Source organism: Protopterus annectens, chromosome 9.part0 (genome assembly GCF_019279795.1).
Source record: "Protopterus annectens isolate FY-2018-M chromosome 9.part0, PAN1.0, whole genome shotgun sequence".
In the NCBI taxonomy this organism is placed as follows: Eukaryota; Metazoa; Chordata; order Ceratodontiformes; family Protopteridae; genus Protopterus; species Protopterus annectens.
In genome coordinates this window covers 1,525,081,645-1,525,098,175 of record NC_056743.1, presented here as the reverse complement: position 1 = coordinate 1,525,098,175, position 16,531 = coordinate 1,525,081,645, and the positions used below count along the sequence as shown (strand labels likewise).

Sequence of the window (16,531 nt, the reverse complement as noted above, 5' to 3'; positions counted from 1 at the left end):
CATCTAAGCTCGAAACCATCCAGGTGCAACTAACCATAGGCAAAACTGCTCTACAAATTGTAGCATGCTACAGGCCACCCTCTCAAACTCAGGAACCCCACACAGCCTTCCTGAAGACACTGGAGGGTATAAATGTATCTCCAAACACCATCATATTGGGTGACTTCAACTAAATATAGACTGGGAACATTACTCAAGCCCTAACTTTCTAGCCCAACGGTTCCTGGAGTTCATAAATTCAAATGCCATGGAACAGCTAGTCACTGTTCCCACAAGAGGGGAAAATATACTAGATCTCATTGTCACAAACATGGGGACAAAATGCTCCACACCGGAAGTATATCCCTCATTGGTGAGATCTGATCATAAACTAATCTCACTGGAAATCCACATCCGCCCCCACCCCAAACAAAAAAGACCATAGTGAAGAACTTCACTAAAGCAAACTTCACACTACTCAAGACTGGTGTGGTATCCTTCAAGGCCCCTGAGCCAGTGGAAACCACAAGCCCTTACAAATGCCTTCTATGAACACCTCCAGGACTGCATGGATCAGGCAATCCCAAATAAAACCAAGACTCTTTCCACAAAGGGCAAACGTCCAGTCTGGTGGACTCCAGCCATTAACAAACTTTACAATAAGAGGAGAAAGCTATTACATGATAGAACAAAATCCATAAAAGGGAAGTCACCCCTGATCATTATTAGTAAAAGCACTCATAAAATCAACTAAGGCCAATTTTGAGAGAAAAATTGCCATGGATTCAAAGGAAAATCATAAGGCCTTTTTCAGCTATGTTAGGAACCTGGGTGGAAACTCCCAGATATGCTCAGAATTAGTCCAAAATGATACAAAAATCACTGAACCCACAGACATTGCCAACATACTGGCAGACAGGTTCAGTGCAAACTTCACCCCCCTCCCCTAAAGGAGAGATAACTATCCCAGCCGAGTGTAGCCTCCCGAACATCTCAAAGAAAGCTGCTCTCTCTAAAGCTAAAAACACAGCATCAATGGGACGGATGGTGTCCCCTAAATGAGGAATTAAACCTAAGGCAGCTGTTTAATCTCAGCCTTACCACAGGATACGTGCCCAAGGAGTGGCGACGGCAACTGTGGTCCCACTCCACAAAGGCACCTCTACGGACCCTGGTAATTACAACAAGTCTAGTCTGCAAAGCTATGGAGAGGATCATAATGGAGCTCATAAACAAGGATATAGGGGACTTGCAGACATTGGACCCGACCCAGTTTGGCTTTGTCAAGGGAAGATCATGCCTTTTGAACTTGGTCGACTTCTTCGAAACAGTCACCAAGGCCATTGATGAGGGAAAAGCAGTCCATACCGCCTACCTTCACCTTGCAAGGCTTCGACACAATACCCCACTCGGGTATTGTAGAAAAACTTACCAGCTTAAATGTAAACCCATATGTCACAAGATGGGTTGCAAACTGGCTTAAGGACAGAACCCACAGGGTTAGAGTTGCTGGCGCTGTGTCAGACTCCAAGCCAGTCACAAGTGGTGTCCCACAGGACTCGGTCCTTATTGTTTGGCATCTACTTCTCAGAAGTACAGGCCAACATGGGAGGACTTTGACAAAGTTTGCAGACGACTGCAAATAGTGGAAAGTGCATCGGACATGGATATCCTTCAGAAGGGACTCACGGAAACAGATAGCTGGTGCCAGAGCCATGGCCTGAAGTTAAACGCCAAAAATGTATAGTCATACCTTGGGAAAACAAGGTAACCCCAAGCTACCATATAGGTGGCAATCCACTAAGCACAGAAGAGGTTATCAGGGATCTGGGGACCCAGGTTGACAGTGGCCTTTCTTTTGACACTCACATTGCTAAAGTGGTTAGAAAGACCTTCTACATTGCCCATCTGATCATGAAGGGATTCACATCCAGATCTAGTGAGGTCATTGTTCCACTGTACTCTTCACTTATCAGACCAATGATCGAGTACAATGCCCCATTCGGGATGTATCTCACCCGACATCTGCAGCAATTGGAGAGACCCCAAAAGTTCCTCACCAAAAGGATAAAGGGACTCCAAAATCTGTCATATGCTGCCAGATTGAAGAAACTCCAGCTCTATTCAGTCGCATACCGTCTGCTCAGAGGTGACATGTGCCTGACATACAAGGCCATGTCCAACCCGGAATTAATGGACATGCTCCACCTCAAAAATCCAAATCCACCAAAACCACTAGAGCAAGCGACTTAAACCTTAGCACGGCTAAATAGGGCGTGCTGGAGGGATAGATTTATCACTCAGAGACTCCCTATGCTGTGGAATAAAATCCCGGTCCATGTGAGGCAGAGCACCTCGCTGACTCTGTTCAAGAGAAATCTAGACCTGTGGATGGGAGATAGGTTTACCGAATCATATCTGTGTCACTGCTGGACAGAGGCACAACAAACTAATGGGCACAGTATTTTTCATATAAGGGCCACAAAAATTTGGGCTAGGCTTATAAATGCCTTAGGGCAGATAGCCTAGTATAAACCTATGAACCTATGAACCTATTACCACTTTGGCTATTAATGGGAGGTTCAGTGTTTTTAGCAGATACTAAATCACTTTCTTGAGAATCCATAGAGTCCAGACTACTTCATCTAGACTCTTCACATAATTCTTTATTATTGTCAGTATTTGATAACATGGATTTATTACTGAAGTACTCTTAGGCAATGTAAAAACATGACCATTCCTAAAATCTGCTGTATCCCTTTCAATTGTGTCTTTTCTGCTAGAATAATTTCCACATTACATTTATTCACTAATTTCTGTGTTGTTGGTTTACTTCCTGTTCACCTCCAACTCCCAACTCCAGATTTTAGTTCAGTTTCAAGATATTCCTGATTCTTTTGGTTAAATCTTTTGCTCTTCCCTGTCTCTCCAGCATTTGTAACCATGGAAAATGTTTCACTGGCAAAGTCTCTCTGCGTGCTTTACTATCAGAAGAATGAGAAGCAGAGTTCCCTTCTGCTTGATGGCTTACTTTTTGTTGGATAAACTTTAGCAATTCCTCCTTAGCCTACTCTGCATCAAAAATAACTTTAATCCTACAAGAAAAATATTCTGATGACAACTGGATATAACAGCTTGAATCTCACACGTACTTCTCAACATCCTCTGACTACTAGAATAAATGTGTTTCTTTTCTGCTTTGTGTGCAGTGAACAATCATTTTCCACATACAATCTACTCTCTCCTACTTTTATTACTTTGCCATTTTACCTTAGTTTTCTCAGGATCAACTCTTTCTGCTGGTAGGTTTGCATCCTTACCAATACAGGTCTCAGATGCTTTCTCATGGCCAGATCTGGAGCATACACATGATGCGCACTTTCAGTTAATGGTTCCTGCTATGGAATACCAGTCTAGTTGCTTATCTGTGCCTTCATAAAATTAATACAGTCATTTCCTTCTAGTTTCTGTGGTACGGCATAAAATCACAGATTTCCCTGCAATGCTCTGTCCTCTAATTCTACCATTTTTTAAATATTTCTTCTTGTGCACTCTCATAATCAGCCAGCCTTTTCTTCATTTGGACCTCTTATTTTTGCAGTTTTATCAGCCCATCTAAATATTTTCTAATTTTTTTCCAATTTCCAGCCTTTTATTCTTTCAGTTGATATACTCCTTGTGTTACAAATGTATTACAACTGTATGTCATACAAGATGCTGGTGTTACAAATGTATTAGAACTGTATGACATGTATATCAAACTGATTTGTACAGACATTTGTGTTGAAAAGGTATTTGTAAAGTGTTTGTGTTTGAAATGTATCCACAGTGTGCTTTACTGGAGACAGAAATGTACATGCACTATTGTAACTGTTTAAATATATATGTTTTAACAGAGGAAACTGGAGGGTTAACCTCAGTTCAGCAAACTTTAGAAAAATATCTGAAATTAAATCACTTTATAGGCTAGGCCATAAAGATGCTTTCTCACAGATTTCAGTGCAGCCAGAGACCCAAAGTCTGTATTAGGAAGCTTTCTATATTGTCTTTGGGGTGAACTAATTACTACTCCAGAAGCCTGGAGATATGCAATTGTTTTATGACTTCCAGCATCTGCCAAAGATCTGAGCAAAAGCCCTTGTTTGTGTATTTTTATGGGTAGGAGCTAAATACTGCCAGCAATGGGGGTTTGCATGAGAACTTGAAGTCAGATGACCAGAAATGATGTCATTCTGCAAGCTATGTCAGAAGCAATATTTTAGACATTATTTTGAGAAGTCTGTTAGTGAGACTGAGCATTCTGTATTCTGTTTTGGGCCTTACAAGAAGAAGAAGAATCATTCACCACATCATCTCCTTTGCTCTGTTAACTAAGTTATTAGAGAATAGTAATTCTCTTAGATTCAGTCAGGAATATACTGAAGCTTAGTTTAGATATTGATTTTCTTTATTTGTCTGAGCCTGTCCTTCAATTTTATTTTAAATATTTCCTGTGATTTGAACTCTGATGTCACTGTGAATATATATTTAGTATTTTCATGTACTTTTATTATTTATTAGTAAATATATTTAAACCTTTCATTATGACTGATCTTTGTAGAGATATTTAATCTTTGAGAGTATTTGCATATTTATTTGCTGACACTGTGTGGGCCAATCTTAACAGCCTTGCTCTTGGTCAAACTACTGTTTGTATTAATATTAATATTACACAGTAAAATTGGACATGCTTTGATAAAAGTAGCTAGCGAGGGGTTCTGGTGGCAGTGATAACTACCTTACAGTCTGGGCAGAAGGGGGCATAGCTAGTAAACCTGTGCCAACCTTTCCCAGGGGGGTGTATATATATATATATATATATATGTGTGTGTGTGTGTGTGTGTGTGTGTGTGTGTGTGTGTGTAAAACAAACATCCAAGAGTGTGTGTGTCAGGTACTTGGGCAGGGACACAAAGCACTGGTTGGACAGAGAAAGTGTTGGAGGACTTGGTTTGGAACCCTGCCTAAGGACTCAACTCTATAACTGTGCCAGTGGAGAGTCTTACTGGGGATCTGGAGAAAGAGGGAGAAACTAGACCCAGACTAACTGTGGTCTCTGTATGCTCTTAGGGGAAATTGTACATGATGCAGAGAGCTGCATCTGAAAATACTGTGTGTGTACCTGTTATCCTCCCAGTGAATGCCCCCCACTGGTGCCAGTGGTGAGGATTGAGGTTCTTTTATTACTGGCCCAGAGGTGGAGGGTCATCACATACTAGTTGGCAGTGGTGGGATATCCACATCGCATATTTTTTGGCAGTGGTGGGATATCCAAGTCACATTCCCAATAAGGAAATCAGATTGTTTACAGATGAAATTACTGGGAGCCAGTTGTCTAAACAGGGAAAAAATCCTGGAACCTTGCTGTTTAAAAGCAGCTGCAGTTGCTAATGTGCATTTGATAAACACACTGGGAACTGTCATGAGACCAAAAAGAACAGTTCAGGACTGAAATGACTGGCTTCTATCCGAAGTGTAGAGACCTCTTAGACTCTTTGGCATTTTATATCTGCAGGTGCACATCCGAGAGGTAGAAAAATAACACATCCAGTCTGCTTTGGGCAAATAACTAAGAATCCAGCACACTGTGATCACCTGAAAGGGGTCTTTTATAACATGTTTTAAGCCACTCAAATCAAAGATGGACCTGAGATCTTCAGTCTTTTTTTGGTTAAAAAAATAATAACATGGGAACTAGCCTAATCCTTTCAGATCTGGTGGGACCTCTTGGATGATTCAAATTTGTTCACAGATTTTTGATGGAGTGGGATGTCTGGGAAGAGAATGCAGCTGGAGGTGGACAGAAATGGGATAGAAGGGTCTCTTGGTGTTATATTCCTAACCCGCTTGTCTCATGTGAGGACCTCCTCCCATGCTGACAGGTCATGGGACAAAAGGCCCCTGACTGCCTTCACAGAGAAGGAGAAAGGCAAAGCCTCAGGGAGTAGATTGTTGTACGCCTAGGGAAGGACCATAGTCTTCCTAGGTGTTCCATCATAATTTTTCTCATCTTGAAGAAGAGCCAAGTTCTGGAGAGGGTGCTTGATAAATGGATATGCAAAGTAGTAGAAAGTAAGGTGGGAGATCAGCAGTTCAGAATCAGATCAGGCTACAGCACAACTGACCCATTGTCTGCAGTGAGACAGATAGTTGAGAAGAAGCTAGAGATGAGGAATGAGTCCAACTGGGGATTCCTAGACTTGGAGAAAGCATACGACAAGGTCCCAAGAAAGATGATTTGGGCATTCCTGTGGTGGTTCGAAGCCCCAGAAACACTGGTAGAATTAGTGCAGGTTATGTACAAGGACGCAATGACTCAAGCATGAACAGTGTTTGGTCTCACAGAGGGGTTCCCAGTGGGAGTGGGTGTGCACCAGGGTTCATCTTTGGGCTCACTGCTGTTCATACTGGTAATCGACTACATTAGCAAACAGGTCAGAGGGAACAATCAACAAAGTTGATGTATGCAAATGATGTGGCATTACAGGCAGACCCTGAGCAAGAACTTTAGCAAAGGATATGGAAATGGAATGCAAAACTGAATGCACATGAGATGAAACTAAACACAGATAAGACAGTGGTAATAGCAGCAAATTGGGGAACTCAGAAGAAGCCGAGAATTGAGATAGAAGGGAAGATAGTGGAACAGTTTAATAGCTTCAATTATCTGGAAGGGGTGGATGAGAAGAAGGGAAGTCTGAATGAAGAGGTCAAAGCTAAAATCAGAGGGGCTGCAGCCAACTGGCATAGACTCTAAAGTGCAGTGAATGATAGAAGAATGCCAAAGAAGCTGAAAAGTAAGGTGTACAAGACAGTGGTGTGACCAGTGCTTGGAAAACTGTGCAGTAAAAGCAGAGCAAATGAGGAATCTAGAGTTGATGGAAATTAAGTGTCTGAAAAGGGTGGTAGAATGCACACTGTAAGACAGACAAAGAAATGAGGACATAAGAGCAGAAGCCAAAGCAGCTCAAATTGCAGAAAAAATTAAAAAGAACAAATTATGGTGGTTTGGAGATATGTTCAGAAAAGCAGAAGACAAACTGGTGAAGAACATTTAGGACAAACAGGAAGAAGGTAAGAGGAAACAAGGACATCCAGCAAAGAGGTGGATGGATTGTGTGAGGGAAGATCTGTGACAGTCAAGCATGACTGTCGAAGAAGGCAGGAATGTGGCATTGAATTGAGAGAGATGGCAACAGTTAACATGATACCCCACCCCATGTAGAAAATGAGAAAAAGGGGGTTGAATGACGATGATGACTGGAAAAAAGCCATTCTGGAAGTTTCCACATCCTTTCCAGCACCTTCCAGAATTTACTGATGGCTTCATAAACATATGATGTGGGGTTCTGCAGCATTTGAGAGAATGGGCACTGAGTAGCCTGAAATTTCACCCAACTTTACTGAGTGTGTTACCTTTTTTTTTTTTTTTGCAAGCTCAGGTTTTACAAATACCCCAAAAAGCAAGGATCCATCAAAAAGGTATTCATAATCTTGGCTGACATCTGGAACTATAACTTAGTCTTTAGCTCGGAGTCTGGCAACCCTTCACGAGTATGAGCAGATTCACCCATCATATCCTGCTGGAACCATAACATGTGAATCATGTAGTTTAATGCTCTCAATGAGACTACCTGTGCTTTAGATTTTTTTACTGGGGAAATGAACGTCCTTGGATTGAGGCCCAATGGCCTTCTTAGCAGGCAAACCAATTATGGAGTCCACCAAAAGGTACTGCATTCAGCTAGGCCATTCAATGGCTGGCTGAAGGTTCCTGATAGGCCTCTTTAGTGTTGCTTCTACCATGTTAGGATTCTTTCAAGAAAATCTGGTAAACCTGCTGAATCACCTCATCTGCTGGGGAAGCCAAGCAAGACTACAACTTAAGAGACCATAAGGCCTCAGCAACGAACTATTCATACTCAAAACAGGAGTCTAAGAGACATTTTGTGTTAACCCTCATGAGTTCCAAAATTTTGGTAAACTTCAGCTCATCAGGTTGTAAAGCAGGAGAATTTGTCCTCATGCCCCCCCCCCCAATAAGGGGTCTTTTTCCAAAAAGTCTGTGCTTCATAGGATCATATGATCATAAGAGATTACTGGGCTAATGGCTCTGGGGCCCTTACAAGCCTAGACAAGAGTTTATTCCCAAAAAAGAAACCCCAATCAGCACCTGTTGCCCCTTACACTTTATCTTTACTACTGACCTCAGAAGGGAAGAGTCTGAGCTGCAGGAAAGCTTATGCTGATGGTCAGACACACTCAAAATATCTTGCTGAGACACCCTGTGTTTTTTGTACTAGGCTGGAGGGGTAGCAACAACAGATGAGACGGGTCCATGAGATCCAAAGTTAACCACAGTCTGAATCATTGCCAGAGAGGCTTATTTGGAGAAGCCTGTAATGTTGGCACTGTGTCCATCAACAGCTCCATAGTCAAGCTTGGGAATTTCAACTTCAACTGTCTGTCACCTATCAATGAAGGCCTCAGGACTGATGAGAGTCAACTCAGGCAATGAGGCCAGTGTGACAGTGCAGAACCTGGAGCTATATGCTGGCATGTCAGTCATGATTGGTGATCCTCAAAGTTTATGACCAAAAGGATGAATTTGGAAATGGGATGTTTGACTGCAAAGGTGGTGCAACTAAAGCCAATCCCAGAAGGTAGGTCCCTGATGCCAGAGGAATAAATAATCTCCAAGGCATTGAGAATACCAGTGCTGATGGCAAAATCAACATAGGGGTTATCAAAGTCAAAAGCAGTGACTGAAGGTCAAAGGCACTGACCCAGACAGAAGCATCAATGTCGCAGCCACAGTTTGGTCAAACAATGGTCTGGAATTGTCTGGAGTTTGAATTGAGCCTAGTGAAGAAGAATCAGGTCCAGGTTCCTAATGTAGGAGGGGAACAGACCTGGAACCACGTATCAAATATGCTCACAAAGAAAAATACCCACCACATCTACTGATAGCTCAAATGAACAGATACAGATCACTAAGATCTGATGGATGCAGTGGAATAGGGAGGGTGTGGAGCTCAGGCTTGGCTATAACAGAGGTAACACTCTCAAAAGTGAGGAAGGGCAGTGAAAGCAGTTCTCTTTAGGGGGAGATGCATCTTCCATACACCTTCCATATGCTTGACCCTAACAGTAGCAGGCTAAACAACTCAACAGTATCAGAATCAATAAGAATACCAAGACTTTCAAGTTAACACATATGTTATCCTTAATAACAAGAAGTTTACATTTTTACATGTTAATTGCTCAGGGATTCCAACCGTTGAAGGAAAATCCCCAGGAAGGGATTATGACAAGGGGATAGCTCTAAGCTTCTCAAACACTAATCTATGTTTCACTCTTTCAAAGTAGAGAGCTTGAAGGATACACAGATGCTGCAATCTTCCAAAAATTATGCCTCTGAGACACAACACATTTTAAAAGTTTGACCTGAGGATGTATTTTGGCTCCACAATTGCATTTTTAAAAAACTACATCTGTAGTTCTTTCCCTGTGGTTAGCAAGAAAGTTACTAACGATCTGAGAGAGAAAGGTACTAAAAGGCAGTGGAGGAGGGGAATCTATCTATCTAAAGCTAACAAAAACTAGAAACAAACTGCAAATATAAGACAATAAATTGGAATGGACTGAAATGGAAGCATGAAAATGTAAACAAAAATACTCCTGATAGAAAAAAATGGGAAAATGTCACCAACCAGCTCTGCAAAAACCAGCAGCCTGCAGCTGTTTTCTGAGTGAAACAGAATTCAAAGTACAATTCAAGAGATCTAGAGAGTGGTCCCTTGACAACTAGCACTGTGAATAAAAGAGGAAGAGCCATGGAAGCCTGGGAATGTTCTAGACACCTGGCTAAGTTCTGACAGTCTTAGTCCTATAAATGACAGAGATGAAACTCTCAATATCATATCTTTAGCAACCTTTATTGCACTTACAGTGTTACCCAGATTGCAGTAATCAACATTTCTTGTTATCTAGGTCCCATTTCCCACTTTTATAACTGAGAAGAATAGCTCAGAAAGAAGCTCCATTACACAGCCATGTTGGACCCCACTAGAATCCCATCAGGACAGACAGATAAATTGCTTCTGTGACTTACTGTATTTTTGTTTAACTGGTGTTTTATCGCTTGACTTTAAATGTTTTTAAATTTATCAATTATCCCCTTGTGGAATAGTGCTTAATGGCTTGACAAAGTCAGCAAGTACAGCATGCAAGGTCAGCCCCTGATCATGTGCTATTATAACCTCTTTAAAGAGTACCACAAGATTCAAAAGGCAAGATTTCCTATTAGCAAATCTGTATCTAACAAACACAGATCCCATTTCATTTTGGATAAGCTCCATTATGGCTCTCTCCATAACTGTATACAGAATACTGGCCAGACTGATGGGTCTAAAACTGTTTACAACTAATCTACTTGTCACCACTAGAACCCGCTTCCATAAATCAGAGATATACTCACGTGCTAACATTTTGCTAAACATGCTTGATAGGGGTTTAGTTAGGTTTTCTCTATTTTCTGAGCAGCAAAGCAGCATAACAGTTACTACTGTGGCTTTACAACACATGGTTTTCTCTCCAGTTCAGTATTTAGTTGGGATACCTTTTGTTTGAAATCTGCATGCTCTCTCTATGTCCACTTAGGATTTTGCTGAAGGCTTTAGTCTTCTTCCATATCCTAAGCACATAATATAGGTGAACTGGTGATATTCTAAATTGTCCACTGTTGTGTTTGTGTGCATGTGTTTGTGTGTACATGTGTAAGCTTGTTTGTGTATGTGTGCACACCCACATGTGTATAACGAATGTCAGACTGGTGTCATACCCAAGATTACTTTCTTTGCTTTGTGCATAATGAGGACCAGGACAGGCTACAGCTCCTCTCAGTCCTGAACTAGATTAACGGGATAACTGAAAAATGAATGAATAACTACAATGGAAACCAACAGGTATGTTGTCTTATCCCACATAACTTAAGTTTTTAGTTTTTTACTTGTGGCAGGAGTCATCATATCTCTCTTTAGGTAAGGGACATCTGCACTTACTTCTCTTGTACTCTAACACAGATTTTATACCATGGCATCAAAAGCCAAACATTTCAGATACCAATAAGGAGAAACTAATCCACTGAACCAACAGAAATACTCTACAAAAGTAAAGCATCATCAAAAAATCTACAGATATAACTAAAATAATGTTTCTTACAGATGGACAACCCCCTCCTGCATCCCCATACAACCTTACCTAAATATACCAACACACAATTGCACCACAGTGAAGAAAAGGCAAAGACTGCCTACACAGGTACCACAGTGAAGAAAAGGCAAAGACTGCCCACACAGGTACTTCATGTTGTTCCCATTTACGCCACTGCAATCCATATTGACAGGAAACTGAATTGCAGCTCATACAACTAAACGGCAGTATAACTATTACATCCCTGACCAAAAAAAAAAAAAATCAAACTAACATTTTAGCAAAAAAACCCAACTAAAGTCATTACAGCTCTAGTTTAATGTATCTATGAAACTGTCATCAGTGAAACAAGATGATCACCTCTGACGATTTTTTTCTGCAAGTAAATTCTTTAAGTCTGGCAGACAGGTGATCCTTGCATCGTTTACAACTACGTGATAATGTTCTACACTCATTACTTTTCTCTTTCAATTTTGGACATAATTAACGATTGTCTTATTGTTGCTTTCAATATTTACAATCAAACCAATTCATAGACAGTAAGAAGAGGAGAATACTAAGTAGTTTTGTACTTTGTTTAATCCATGCTTCTTTGTATGATTAGACAAATTTGGAAAACTAAGAATCATCTTTTTCTTGTAGTAAAACATACTAATTTTGTCATCCCAAAATTTTGCTAAATTTACTGGCATTTTCATGCATTTACATTTTTCATAAATACAAATGTTAATATCACAGAACTCATAAAAGTATCCTGAGCAGATTTATTTGAATCACTGTGGAAACTAGTCCAATCTGTGGTATGTTATTTACTGCACCACAGTTTTCACTAGTGGTCTAGAAAGGATGATTTATGTATGGCTGAGTTTGGCTTTACTCAAGTTAAAGATGACACGGTTATGATCTGTGTTCATGACAAAGGATACATGCCGCAAGAACACATCTATATCATCTGATCGAAACACCTAATTATCGAATAACTATTTGTCGAACCCAAACTGTCTTCATCAAACAGCCATTTCATTGAAACTTTTTCACAAGGAAAAGCGACAGCTGGCCATCATCAGGAATTTGCCCTTTTCTCCACTGTAGTGTGTGATCTTGGAGTTGGTATATTTAGTTAGGGGGGTGTGGGGAAGCCCTTCACTTGGGTGGGTTTTACATTTTTAGAGTTTAGTGATGGGCACTAGGTTGGATGACTGTTTCTTTTCCCTGTGAAAAAGTTCAATGAAATGGCCGTTTGATGAAGGGAGGTTTCGACAATTTGGTTTTGACAAATAGTTCTTCAGCAAATAGGTTTTCACTGAAATGATATAGAACCTGCAAGACCATATCACAGATTCCCATCCTGCAAAATCTGTAAGTGGTCAAAACCTGTACCCATAAAATCCATAATTTCTAGACTCTAGAGAAGTGAGCGTTGAACCTAGGCTGCTAATCAAGCAAATTTTGTAGGTCCAAACTGTGAGAATGTTCAACCAAAAAGGCCATGAAAGAGAAACTCTAATCCACAGTTAAGAAACTTCAGAGCATTTCTAGAACATTCCTGTGTCCAAACCAACTTCCTTTCACCACAACAACAGAATAAAATTGTCATCTTTTAATTTCTGAACCTGTGGGGAAAAAGAAAAATGTTTAACCCCTGTACCACCAGTTCAGTACCATTTTACACCTTTCACATCCTTTAAGTACTAAGATAAGGATTCTGTTTTTTAAAGAAAAAAAAGTATTTTCTTTTGTTGATGGAAGCACCAGAGATGGCAAGGGAAATAACATACCACATAAAGCATTTCATTGAATAATCAACTTTACTATACAAATCAACTTTCATTTTTTTAGAACTATCCCCAGTGCACACAACTGTTCAAAGTTCATAGTATGATGTTTTAAACAGTTTGTTCATTTGTTTGCTCATTTTCTGAAAAGGATCACAAGTGAATCTTATGCTGACATCACTTATAATTGAAAACAAGTGCGATGGACAGGTGTAGGAAAAGATAAGTAGATAATGAGTTTTTGTAAGGAAGAATTGAAAAAAAAACAAACAAAGCAGAATCTTCAGAATTTTTAAAGATAACTCAACAAAACATAATCTTCAGAATTTATAACTCAGTTGTCAAAGAAAATGGAAAGCAGATTAGTTCAACTCAAGCACAGCTAGTGCTAGAACTCTAATGACTGCATATTTTCAACACTACTCAAATTAAAGTGCATATGTGGGGGACAACAATCTTCCAAAGTTTAGTTAAATAATTAAAGGTTACAGCACTCATTCGTACATTATACAGTTCAAGAAACAATGTTCAAATATAAACTCACAACGAAAAATATCCCAGGTTACTTAATTACACAAACTTGCTACTGCAGTTGAATGGTGCAGGAATCAGACTCAGAGCAGCTGTTTATTTATCCTGTTCATATTTACAACCTTCTTTTACACCAGTCATAAGAGGAAGCAATGAACCATTATTTGTTAATCAGCTTTATGGTTTGACTTAGCTTACATTCCAGGAATAGGTTAAATACTTCTTTCTCATCTGTCACAGCATTTCACCGTTTACACTACAGATATCAAATCACATTAATCAAAGAGTGAATATGAACTGTATGGCCCCTGGCTAGGCAGTATTGCAAGACTATATTCAAAATCACAGAAATTAGTTGGTAATAAACCACATGCTATCGGTGGGGACAGAAATACAGCAATCCAGTAAATGCCTAAAGGCAGTCAAGTAGACTAGCTATGATGAAAATGAAAGTAAATGGGTAGTACAGCATGTAATCTGATAAAAGAAGAGCACAGTGGACAATAAGACTCATAAAATATAACAAAAGCATGTATTACTAATGAATGCCATGCCTTAGCAGTTCTTTGTCCACATAGCTCTCAACCTCTTAGCACACAAAATATGGACAAAGCCAAAAATAATGGGGCACAAAACCCCCAAAATAGGGACAATTTTTAAATATTGCTCTTATAAACTTAGAAAGTTGCTAGAATAAAAGGTTTTGTGTTACCATGCACTTTCTTAAGAATATAAAGTCTGAAACTCAAATGCCTGACATTATTTGGTGAATTCAATCATCGCTGATTCACCACAAAAATCCAGAAAATTGCAAGTTTTATGAGGCACAGACCTAAAAAATCTGGACATTTTGTGAAAATATGTACAGTTGATAAGTATGCCACGATGTCAAAATATAAACAAATAATCCTGGCATTCCAGAATATCATATTTTTATGAAGAAAGCAATACATACAGATCATATTTAAACAGATACATATATGTACGTCTATATCTATACATATATATGTCTGTTCTGTATTAGGATAAAGTGGTTTCTTAAGAATGATTGGTAAAATATGAAATCAAACCACTGATGATCTAAGACAGCAGACACCTACATACAACTATTTACTTGCTGTACAACTTGTTTTGCTGTGTTTAAATTTAACTGAATTATAAAAATCTTAAAAGAAAATGGGGGAAAAGAATAATTGATAAAACACACATATTAGTAGGACCATTAATTTACCTGCCATTTCTGCGCGCTGGAGCGAGATTATGGTCCAGCATAGTTATCCTCCCTGCAAAAAGCGCATTGACATCAAAACTGAATTCCATTGTGCTTTTTTTTTTTTTTTTTTTTTTTTTTTTGATGCTTCAGTGCTTAAGACTAGAGTGCAAGATCCACGGAGGATTGTATCAGGGTAGAAGACCCGATCACAAAATCTCACCACAGTAACGCAAAGCCAGAGGGCTCAGCGCTGCCTCTGGTTGAACTCCTACTCCAATAAGTGTCAGTCAGACACGCCTTCTCAGCGCTTTGTGTCTATCTCAGTAGCACTGCACACTAAAAAGCGTTTAATGGAATAGTCCAAGAACGTTGTCCTTCAACAACAGGTATACAGTGTAGTCTGCACTATTTGCCAGACTTTTGCAATTAATTGCATACAGCAATAGCATGCAGGGTGTGGGTGTGTATAAAGAATGCGTTCTCCCTCAACATCTGGGTTCCACTGCCACGACTACTTCTTGCCGCTAGATCTGTCAGCTGTCCAGAAGCATCCGCCCAGTACTACTGAGGAACACACCGTGTCTGGTTAGGTCATAAGACTTTTCTTCTCTTTGTCGCTAGCTCTCCAGCCAGTACCACTGCACTGCACAACAAAGAGCTAACAGGAACGTGTCAGTTCTGCCAGTCCCGCACATCTATAAACAATGGAGATGCTGTACAATACAATTACTGACCACATACGTCCCCCTGGAAACGGGCAGCTGCCGCACCACTTCCGCCTTCGTGACATCAGTTCCCTTAGCAACGGTTTCGCCCAAGTCTGTTGTGGGACAGTCTCCGAGAATTTACATTCTTATACAAATCTGCAATATTATCTATAAATTGTATTAAGGCATTTAAAAGCTTCGTGTAAATCACAACGCTATTTATAGGGTACATAGATTGTGCAGTCGAGATCAGACAGTTTTTTCAACCTTTTTAGGCAGGGCGCATCTACAAGTTACTCAAGTGCATAACTCAAAACCTGTCATCTGATTAGAGATTTCGTACCACAGATAAGGGACACTTATGTAGTAGGTCTATTAATTTATAAAGATGGTGGAAAAGAAGATGCGAATTAAACTGTATTTTCTGAAGTAAAATAAATTTTAACTCTAATGATCAGTATATTCACTGAATGTAATGCATCACCTTCCCTTAAAAATCTAATTTTTGGAAGATCAGAGCGAACTTCGGAGCCAAAATGTGGGAACTCCTTTGCAACTTTGGACTGCTGAGAAAGGTATGCATTTCAGTCAGATCAAGACAATAACTGCAAATATGACTCCACTAGATCTATTTTTTTTTTCAAATCCTGCAATCCGAGTTAAGGTGTGCTGGACTACACTGTCCTACCTTCATACTTCGCAATGTTTTTTTTCCAGTTTATATGTTTACTTATGCATCATGAAATAGCAATGAAAAACACTTTATCGACTTCCAATGAGGTGTAACTGCAGTCACTCAGTAGAAGTCTGTCAAAAGTCACCAAGAAGTAAAAATGTCTGTCACTATGTTTTCTGTAGACTGGAGCAATTGTATAACACACTAAAGTCTATGGTGAGATAGGAGCAAGTAGAGGCAAGAAGTATTTACAGTAACTGAGTCGCTACTGCACCCTCATGTAAAGTATACCCAAAAGTGTATGCCATGAATGAGAGTGAGAGAGAGGGAGCGTGTGTGTTTCAGCATGCTTGTGAGATGGTAACTTCTCTATATAACACATTCCACTTCAACACGA

General features: G+C 39.8%; 1 protein-coding gene across 1 annotated transcript in view; it reads right to left on the bottom strand.

Moving 5' to 3' along the window:
* The window catches only part of ATAT1 (alpha tubulin acetyltransferase 1), a 920,612-nt gene extending 905,082 nt beyond the window's left edge, over positions 1 to 15,530 (bottom strand). The window contains exon 1 of the mRNA XM_044084476.1: positions 14,770 to 15,530. Within this exon, the coding sequence (XP_043940411.1) occupies positions 14,770 to 14,858 (89 nt within the window). The 5' untranslated portion in view covers positions 14,859 to 15,530. The remainder of the gene's footprint in view (positions 1 to 14,769) is intronic.
* Between the last annotated feature and the right edge of the window lie 1,001 nt (positions 15,531 to 16,531).